Source organism: Candoia aspera, chromosome 2 (assembly GCF_035149785.1).
Source record: "Candoia aspera isolate rCanAsp1 chromosome 2, rCanAsp1.hap2, whole genome shotgun sequence".
Lineage (NCBI taxonomy): Eukaryota > Metazoa > Chordata > Lepidosauria > Squamata > Boidae > Candoia > Candoia aspera.
The window spans coordinates 232553636-232564462 of record NC_086154.1 but is presented as its reverse complement, the minus strand read 5'-3'; the positions used below and the strand labels follow the sequence as shown (position 1 = coordinate 232564462).

At 40.4% G+C, this 10827-nt stretch overlaps 1 protein-coding gene across 2 annotated transcripts; it reads left to right on the top strand.

Moving 5' to 3' along the window:
* Window positions 1-181: 181 nt before the first annotated feature.
* Window positions 182-9203, top strand: ANKRA2 (ankyrin repeat family A member 2). Of its 2 annotated transcripts, none has more exons than XM_063295507.1 (9): window positions 182-601; window positions 1324-1698; window positions 2295-2453; window positions 2944-3009; window positions 3896-3993; window positions 5544-5669; window positions 7562-7628; window positions 7845-7928; window positions 9073-9203. In XM_063295507.1, exons 2-9 carry the CDS (start codon window positions 1410-1412, stop codon window positions 9126-9128), a joined length of 945 nt encoding a protein of 314 aa, XP_063151577.1. In that variant the 5' UTR covers window positions 182-601; window positions 1324-1409; the 3' UTR covers window positions 9129-9203. The 2 variants fall into 2 exon arrangements, with proteins under 2 accessions (XP_063151577.1, XP_063151578.1); XM_063295508.1 differs by having other exon boundaries at window positions 183-601; window positions 7848-7928.
* The last annotated feature ends 1624 nt before the right edge of the window (window positions 9204-10827 follow it).

Sequence of the window (10827 nt, the reverse complement as noted above, 5' to 3'; positions counted from 1 at the left end):
TGGTGGTCTTTTCTCCATTCTTCTTATGCATATACAAGGCGTAGAAGAAGAGGTTGTGGAGACTAAGCAGAGAAGCCTCCTTATCTCGGGGTTGGGTTGGCTTCGGCGATCACCTGGGCTACAAACCTCCAGGGGACCACGAGAGGGCACCAAGGAAACAAATCTAGTATCTGCCTCCGCGTACTGCCCCCTCGTGGCCTTCTGGCGGTTTGCAGCCCAGATCAGGTAGCCGTAGCAGCAGGGCCGCCTCTGCATTTCCGGGTCTCCCGTGTGGTTCCGCGGAAGTGACGTAATGGAACGGAATAACAACAGCCGCCGCTTGGGTGACACTGTGAAGAATGAACCGAGGCTACGCGACTGAAAGATGTCGAGGGGGAGGAGGAGAAGCTCGGCGGCCTGTGGAAGTCAAGCGGGAGAGGTGATGAGTAATAGCCTCTGTCCCATAGTGGAATCGCTGGTGCCGAAGATTTAGACCGGAGAAACCCGGGTTGTCCTAGCAGGGGTCTGCGAACGTGAGCAGAGCTGGGCTTGGGTCAGACCAAAAGCCTTTCGGGGCCAGCAAGTTGTTCCTGCTGCAGCTCGCTGGACGCTGGTTCTGGAGGTGAGGCAGCCTTACGAAGGCGTCATTTTAGTTTCTGTGAACTTGTTTCATCTCTAAGGCATTTAAATTGGTTGTCATTGCTGCATCATGTGGCAACAAAACCGTAAGTTGGCTGTGTCCTATATAGTAGAAAGATACTTGTTTCATGTTTCAGTTCATAGGCAACCTTCCTGAATAAAAGAAATTGCTATGAGATATGATTATGAATTGTGACGTTTCGTGTATGTTCTATAAGGTGCCTTCGTTTATAAATTCATGGTAGAAAGGTGGAACTTAAACGTTCTTTATCTAAATTAAAGTGCCATGTTCAGGACTGTATTAGCCATTTATGCTGCATATAGTGAAACCTGTAATGCTACAGCAGTGAAACTGGCAAAGATAAGTCCCCAAAGTACCCTACCATAGATGCTTGATGTGTAGCTCTATGTGAGATCATCAATGATTGTTTACGAAAAAAGGTCCTTTTCAGTTTCTAAGACTTCTCCTATCTGGTGCCAATTCCCCTGTAACATAGTAAAAGTCTGATTTGAGTAGAGTTCAATATAAACATTTTAGAGGCTGTCTTGGGATTTTCTTTATCATACATGGAAGATGGAGAATATTTGTACTATTCAGAATTAATTACAATTGTTCATAATGGTGACTGTTGTTTTTAGTTTGCATAGCAAACTGAGTCAGTGCCACAATGTTCTAATTTACTGATACTTTGTTTCCAACTATAGATTGTTAGAAATCTCAACCACTGACACTGAAAAAGAGAATACATCAGATACTTTAAGAAACAGGTTACATAATTGAAATTCAGAACATGGAGTCTTCAACCAATCTAGATGTTGATGCCCAACTAATTGTGGAAGATTGTGCTGGCACCTTTAGCCTGTCTCATATGCCAGATATTAAAGTTGAACATCACCTTGAGTCCAGTGTGGAAGAAGGACCAGCTCAGAGTGTTGCCATGGGAATGAAATTCATTTTGCCCAATAGATTTGATATGAATGTGTGTTCTCGATTTGTCAAGTCATTGAATGAAGAGGATAGTAAAAACATTCAAGATCAAGTGAACTCTGACCTTGAAGTGGCATCAGTATTATTTAAAGGTCAGTTTTTAAAAGTATTTTTTTCCCGGGGTAATGCTATCAAAGCAAATGAATATATAGGCACAGTTGAACACTGTACATTTTTCTTATTTAAAAAATGGTCTTGGTTGATGGTATCAAAAGCCACTGAGAAATCAAGAAGAGCTAGGATGGATGCACTACCCCCATCCCACTTCCACCAGAGGTTATCCAAGAGCATGATCAATGCTGTCTCCATCCCATACCCTGGCCTGAATCCTGACTAAACGTTTACTTCAATCAGGTAATTAGAGTGTCATGAAAAGCTAGCATTCAAATATATTGTAGCTAATTAGACTCAAACAAGCATATTATGCATATTGCCTAAATACTCTCATTTGCCTTCAACTGCCAAAATGGAATCTCTGTCCATGATTTATTTAGCATTTCACATAAATTGGACATCCTCCTAACCATGCAAAATCTTAAATCAAGGATAAGCTCTGTCTTTTGATGCTGGTATCTTAAGAAAATAACTGATGTTATCTGAATAAAACATGAAGTAACTGCATTGTTTTGTACAATAAGATATTGTTATACTATTAATGATATTCTGATAGCTGCTTTTTTTTACCTAGCTGAGTGCAATATCCACACTTCTCCTTCTCCTGGGATTCAAGTAAGACATGTCTATACCCCATCAACTACTAAGCATTTTTCACCTATCAAGCAGTCAACCACCTTAACTAACAAGCACAGAGGAAATGAAGTCTCTACAACGCCTTTGCTTGTAAACTGTAAGTGTTTCTCTGTGGAAATAATAAGCTCGGGAACAGTCCCAGAAATATCTTCTGTTCATGCACATATACAGAAGTTCTCAAGAGCCTTCAACCAGTAATGGCTGCTTTGTACCGCAGATCCAGAGAAGTGCTTTACTCATAAAAGATACCTTGTAGGACTTGTACATCCATCTTGCTTTACAACAATGAAAATTTATTGAAGTGAAGTTCTCGCTTCCTTAATATATGTTGTCTTTCTATCAGTATCCAACCCCTGTGGCTGATTTCATATATCATACTAATCCAAAATAAGGATGGGTAGGGGTTGGTTATGGTGAAAAGTGTGAACCTAAGTGGATTGTGCAACAAAATGTAGTTAAAGACAGACCATAACTTAGTACAGTATGTAGTATAAACCTAGCTTATGTCCCTGTGGTATTCCTGGTTATCCACAGAATTTGGTTATTTACTGAATTGTTATATATTTTTCTGCCGTTTGCCTTTGCAGCTCTGTCTGTTCACCAGTTGGCAGCTCAGGGAGAAATGCTGTATTTAGCTACACGCATAGAACAAGGTAAGAATTGATCTCTGGGGTTTTGGGGTTGTTGTTTTTTTTGGCAGAGGTAATATGCTGATAGATGGATCTATACTGGGGCTCTTTTTATAAGAGAGTTACCATTTCTTTCTCTCATTGTCCATTCTTTTTCTCCATGTACTTTGAAATAAATTCCAAATCATTTTGGCTTGATTAATCATGTCAAATCATTTTATATCAGCATTGATACCAATATGATACATACCTACAACTATGTATCAGCATTTTAGAAACAAGATTTAAAAGCAGTAGATAGACTTGAATTATGGGACTTCTACGTTCTTTCTTTGGGAAAATATATTTAGTAGCAAACCTTTTCTTGTAGTACTGTGACATAGTTATCCAAGGTATCCTGTAATTTTGGTGAATCATGTGACTTGGGTAAGGTAACATGGTCCTAATAAAGGAGTTTTGCTTCTGTTGTACAAGCCTCCTCTTATGCCATCATTGTTCAGTTCTGACAGAATTTCCTATGATATTGCCTACATTGCAGTGTGATGAATGTAGACAACTAATTATGAATGTTTTTAGAATGGAAATAGTAATTCTTAATTTCACCAAGCAAATTCTTAGAATTTTTTGTGATATACAACTGCTGTAGGAATATATAGGAAAAGATTTTACATAATTAAAATATAATTTATTTGAACTAAAAACAGGAGAAAAAAAACAGAAAAAACTGTTTTAACATGTCAGACTGTCTGTGTGGCCCAGAGGTGGCTGAATCTTGGGCCAAATGTAGCTGCAGAGCATCTTTTGCAATCCCCAGAGTACTGTGAATGGGGTGAAGGTTTTGGCAGCAGTTTGGGTAATTTGGGGGCAGAATAAGTAGAAAGATAGTTAATCAGTATGTTTTGTTAAACAGAAAATGTAATCAACCATGTGGATGAAGAAGGCTTTACTCCTCTAATGTGGGCTGCAGCTCATGGGCAAATCGCAGTAGTAGAATTTCTACTCCAAAATGTAAGTGAAACTGTATTCTGTTTTATTCATGTCTAGTGATGCAGCAAACAGATATGTCTCTTTCCATCTTAGAAGTAAATCTTCAAATGAATAATGCTCAGACACTGGTTCGATGGATCAGGCTCTGGTTTATTCACAGCGCAGTTACAGCGTCGGAAGAAAAAAGCTGAGAGTGACAGGAGCGCGCCGGTGCGGGGTTTAAATACCCCGCGCCGGTCAGCGCCCCCTCACTCGCGGTCACGTCACCCCCCTTTGTCCAATACGTTGCCCTGCCGGTGGGTGAGGGGTTGTGAGGCCCCGCTGGCGTTCCGGGATCGCCCATCATCGGGTTTTCTATTCATCCGGTGATTGCTGTCAGCTGGGCGATCTCCGTTGTATTGGCGCTGATGGCTTGGGTGTGCTCCGTGAGCTCCCGTTGCTCGTCCCAGCTTCTGCACACCAAGCAGTTCGAAAACATGCAAATGTGAGTAGATTAATTGGTACCGCTTCGGCGGGAAGGTAACGGCGTTCCGTGAGTCATGCTGGCCACTAGACCCGGAAGTGTCCTATGGACAACGCCGGCTCCAAAGCTTTGAAACGGAGATGAGCACCGCCCCCTAGAGTCGGACACGACTGGACTTTACGTCAAGGGAAACCTTTACCTTTACCTTATCAGTGCAAAAGGAAAATATAAAAATTGAGAAATGAGTATACAAGCGTTGTGAATGTAGCCTGCATGCAGCTACAGCCTTCAGACTCACAAGCCACATCCCCATAAGTGAGAATTGTCTCCTTGTCAAGTACAGAACAAGATTTTATAGTCTCTCCTGCTGGGTATAGAAAATGTTTGGCCTCTTCAGAAGCCAGAAAGAAGTTTATAAAGAGACGCTGGGTGCAGAATGGCATTTCCATCTTCCTCAGCATCCCATGATCAATTTTTGGTATCTCTAAGCAGCTGAAGTCCCGGAAATTGAACAAGAGGACCATTTGGTTCAGAAAACCTGTTTCTATAAAAATAGGTAACACATATAACCAGGAATTTGAACTAGGGATTTTTAAAAATTATTTTTGCTTTCTATGTTTCTTTATCTCTTGGTACAATTTATAGAATTGGGTGTTTAATTTCAGTGTTCAGGCTAATGCATATGAAGATAGATTTTTTTTTCTTTAGAATTTTCTGGTGATCTGTAATATTTTGAACCCTCTCCTTGTGATCTGTAATATTTTGTGCATAGGAATCTTAATTTGTAGGGATTCATTGCTACCTTGTGATCTGTCCAGAATGATGTATTTTCTTTTGGATTTTTTTTGGATTAACTAATCTGCAAGATGCTGGGTTACCATGACCAAGGCTGTTCTTACCATGACATGTGGTGGCAGCAGAAACTATTAAATGAGTGGCTCATTTAAACAAATTGTTCCATGGCACTTTAGAGATGTGGTGCTCATCTTAAAGATGCTATATTGTATAATGGTGGTTTGATCCTTGGACTTAGGAGAACATTGATTGAACCATGGGCTCCACACATGAATGATCTTGTTAATGAAACCAATGCTGTTTTTCCTGACAGGGTGCAGACCCACAAATCTTGGGGAAAGGGCGAGAGAGTGCACTGTCATTAGCATGTAGTAAAGGGTATACAGACATTGTCAAGATGCTGCTTGATTGTGGAGTTGATGTAAATGAATATGACTGGGTAAGTCAATGGAAGTGCAGGTGCCTTAATATTTATTTATTTATTTCTCAAATTTGGCTACTGCCCATCTCCCCCCCAAGGGGGACTCTGAGCAGTTTACAATAGTTAATCTGTTAAACATTAAAAACAGTAATCATAAATAATACATAAAATATAATACAATACAACATAAAATAAAATAAAATAAAAGATAAAAAACCAGATAGCTATAATAGATTGTAAACATGGGGGGAGTGTTCTAAGGTGGCAGCCATCCCCAAGAATGACTACCCCGCTCCCCACCCCAAGCCTGGAGGCAGAGCCAAGTTTTCAGGAAGGTCAGGAGGGATGGAGCTTGCCTGACCTCCCGTGGCAGGATGTTCCAGAGGGCAGGTGTCATTGCAGAGAAGGCCTGCCTCCTGGACCCCACCAACTGAAATTCTTTTACCAACGAGGTCTGTAGCATGCCCTGTCTGCATGAACAGGTGGGACGTTGATGTAATGGGGAAGAGGCGGTCCCTCAGGTAACCTGGCCCCATGCCATGAAGGGCTTTAAAGGTTATAATCAACACCTTGAATTGGACCTGGCAGAAAACTGGTACCCAGTGCAGCTCGTGTAGTAGAGGTGTTACATGCATCCTTTTAGGGGCACCAAAAATAACCCACGCAGCTGCATTCTGGACCAGCTGAAGCTTCTGGATACTCTTCAAGGGTAGCCCCATGTAGAGCGCATTGTAATAATCTATGTGGGAGATGACCAGGGCATGAGTGACTGTTTGAAGGGCTTCCTGATCCAGGAAAGGGCATAACTGGCACACAACGCGAAGCTGTGCAAAGACCCTCCTGGCCACAGCTGCCACCTGCTCTTCGAGCAGGAGCCGTGAATCCAGGAGGACCCCCAAGTTATGCACCAGGTCTGACTGGGGCAGTGCAACCGCATCCAGAACTATAGATGACAATTTCCCAGATGCAGAGGAGCCATTAATCCACAGCCACTCTGTTCTACCAGGGTTCAGCTGAAGCCTGTTGTTCCTCATCCAGACCCCCACAGCCCCCAGGCATCGAGAGAGGGCAGTCACAGCATCACCTACCTCACCCGGGACAGAGATGTATAATTGAGTATCATCAGCATATTGATGATACTTCATCCCGTGGTGACGGATGATTTCACCCAGTGGTTTCATGTAGATGTTGAAAAGGAGCGGAGAGAAAACCGAACCCTGCAGCACCCCACAAAGGAGGGGTTGAGGGTCGGATCTCTCCCCCGCTATCACCACCGACTGGGACCGGCCCTGGAGGAAGGAGGTGAACCAGTGCAAGACCACGCCACCCACCCCCAACTCCCTGAGCCGTCCCAAAAGGATACCATGGTCGATGGTATTGAAAGCCACTGAGAGGTCAAGAAGAGCAAGGATGGATGCACTCCCCCCATCCCCCTCCCACCAGAGATCATCCATAAGTGCGACCAATGCCGTTTCTGTCCCATATCTGGGCCACAGGGAAGCCACCCAACTAGTGGGTTGAGCTATTGATGGATGCTTTGCTGCCTTGCTCAAAAACTCAGTAAGAAGAGAAATTAGGGATTTGTTCTTTAGAAGCAGCAATACATATATGTGCAGGCAAAAGCATAGTTCACAAAAGAAAATCCACCTCTCTTTTTCCCTGCTGCTCCCTCCCTCCTTTCCCAATTCCTCTGACAAAAAAGGAGAGCAGCATTAGCTTAGATCTGTTTATACCCTGGCAGAACAGCAAACATCCTTCTTTCTTCCACCTTTTATGCACACCATTGGGTAAGGAAAAGGTGGGTTGGGACCATATAATACACTTTGCTCGTAGACCAAATTAAAATCTGTGGGCCAGTGGTTTTATCCTTGAGCTATGCAAGGGAATTACGTTAATTTTTTTTTCCTCAGAACGGTGGTACACCCTTGCTCTATGCTGTTCATGGAAATCATGTGAAATGTGTCAAAATACTCTTAGGTAAGTATTGTTAATATAGATTAAATCTGCAGTGCCCAAACTGTGTGGCAGTGATGGAGTATTTTGCTGCATAATAAATGGAACCGTTAGTGAGTTCACTGCAGCACCCTAGGGGCATTGTGAACCAAAAAGTTTGGGAACCTCTGGATTAAACAGTGAGATTAAAAATGCATGTACTTGCTCCTGAATCAGTGTTTAGTGTCATTTTGTTTTAAGTAGAACATGGTGCTGATCCAACTGTAGAAACTGATTCTGGATATAATTCCATGGATCTTGCTGTAGCCTTGGGCCATCGTAGCGGTGAGTATTCAAGCACTTTTTGACAAACTATTGTTGTTCTTTTTTCTATCAATTAGTTTAACAACTTAATAGCTCTGGGTTTGTTTATGATGAATGGAAATTTTAGAACCATGTTCTGCTAAATCAGTACTCCCAAGTATTACTGTTGCTTCTTTAAAGAACAGCATTCTTTACTATTTACAGAGCTTGCACAGCTATGCAGAGATAAATATTATGTGTCTCCATTCCCTTTAACATCAAGATTAAAACCGTTTTATGTCTCCTAACTCATGTTGTAAATTGTTCTCTGCTTATTTGTTCTGTAAAAAAACGGAGGGAGGGAACACTGAGAACTAAACTTTTCTCTAATACAGGTTCCTGGTTGTAGTAGAGCATGATCAAGAGATGACACAGTGGAACTCACTTTAATAATCTGTAAAACCATCAGGTGTGTGGCCGTGTAAGGAGCACACATATACAGTATTTGCAATGATACATTATACACAGTATTTATTTATTTGTATTTTTAATTTTTATCCTGCCTTTATTATTTTTATAAATAATTCAAGGTGATGAACATACCTAATACTCCTTCCTCCTCCTATTTTCCCCACAACCACCACCCTGTGAGGTGAGTTGGGCTGAGAGCACGCGACTGGCCCAAGATCACCCAGACGGCTTTCATGCCTAAGGCAGGACTAGAACTCCCAACCCCCTGGTTTCTAGCCTGATGCCTTAACCACTAGACCAAATAATGTTGGATCCTACTGATGGTGGTTGTATCACCATCAAAGTCAAGGCTTGGGAAGTCTTTATTCCTAACAGTGCACCCAAACAGCAATCCTTATTTTTTCCATATAGAAGTGAAAGATACCTTTCACTTATTATAAAAAGTATACAGGTAAAAAAGTCAAGAACTTGTTGCATCAGGGGTCTAAACTTTTTTTCCCAAGTTCACTAACCACAGCCACTCAGAATTAAGTGTATTACTGGGTGTAACTTCCAGTAATACTTCCCAGGTGTAGTCAATTGTGTAATGGAAACTGAAAGGGTGTGCATAATATATATCAAAATCTCAATGTAGCCTCCACATCTTTCAGTGTTTTTAGAAGAGCTCACCAGTTTAAAGAATTGAATACTAACTATGTTTCCCTCCCCATTTCAGTTCAACAGGTTATTGAGACTCATTTATTAACACTCCTTCAAAACATCAAGGAATAATATTATAGCCGTTAAGGAATAGGTGAAGAAATGGACTTCATTTGAATACTGATCAACATGGACTTGGATTTTTTTTAAATTGGTACCACAGTCCACTCTTCATTCTTACTACTTACCAAATGTGCTTGAAATGGTATGTTAGTGGCATGCATATTTAGCAGTTGATTATAATACAAGTAGAAGCTACTGCCTTTTGTCCCAGTAAACCTTTCCTGTGCCATAGTGCTGGTTTAGTGTTCCAGTGTTTCAGTAGGGTCTATGGCATTAGAATTTCTCCAGGTTTCACTGTTTAGAGAAAGAAAATAGGTACTAATAACAGCGCTTGAAAGTCGAGTTCAGAAAAACTGGGGGGGCTTATTCAAGCCATTGTTTCTTCTCTTTTGGCTAATACTTTAAGTGAACTGTTTTTCGTCTGAGTGATATTGATAGATGTTTTAAAACTCAAACCTATTGTTTCTATTTCATATAACTATACCACACTTGAAAAGGGAATTGTACAGTACTGTGGCAATGTACAAAATCATATCCCATGCTGATGTATGATTTATTTTATACATTTTAAGTTGATAGCAAGATAATTTTTCAGATTATATTAAAGACATACTATCCAGCACTTTTGATTCAGTTGGTTCCAACAGGGGCATTGTAATGTGCAGTTCATGTGGCTATTTATTTTCATGTACAGACAACAGCCAATTCTTTGCACTGTCTAGGAAGGATGTTTTTGCTGTTTACACCCTAGCACCGACTTCTAAAATCTTTACTAGGCTGTGAAGAGCAGATGGACAGAATTCTTTTTTATTCTTATATAGCTTGTTCTACTTCTGTGCCGCTGTTGAAGTACACAGGTTTAACATGATTTTCTACTATAGATTAAGTATTTGAATTAGAGTAATAATATATACACAAAAATATAGCTGGTCAAGGCTATAACCTGGAATGGCTGAAAAAAATTAACATTAACACACTATTGCCAATTAAAAGTATTGGGTGGTTTTAATTAAGAACCACTTAAAAGAATACATGTATCTCATTGTAGCGCTTGTTCAAAGCCTTTGATTTTAGAAACGTGATCAAAAATACTGACTAGTAAATGAAATTATTCTGGATTGTAACGGATTAGCAACCCATGCATTCTTGCATTCAGTAGATATTAACCTGAATATTATTAATCATCTTTATTGCATGTTATATGGAGCTGTTAATTCTCACCCTAAAACACAAGAAGCATGAGGTAAACATGTTTCATTGAAAATGCAGAAATACGTCTCTACACTGCTAAGGGAGATTGTGCAATACTTGATATATGGTAGATTCCCCTACTATGAGAATCTTACTAGCCAAAGAGAATTCTTTAGATTCTGCTACTTTTTAGGTGGCTGAAAACATGTATCTCTCAATGTGCATTTTATATGCTGTGTTAGTATTATTCTATTCTCAAGCCTTCTGAGATAAAATTCTGTGTTTTGGTTTTACAGAATTGTGACTTGAAAACAAACTTACATTTTTTAAACTGTTTTCAGAGTGGTTGCTTTATATAAAGTACAAATTGTGTTTTTGAGCTGTTGTCTATCATGATTTCTTCTTAAATTTGTTTTTGTATTGTTACTACTTTTTAGAAAGAGCTTTTCCTCAGTATTTATAACCCGCAGCAAGCTACACGTTGCAGTCATTCCATACTTTCATTTCACCATTAAAT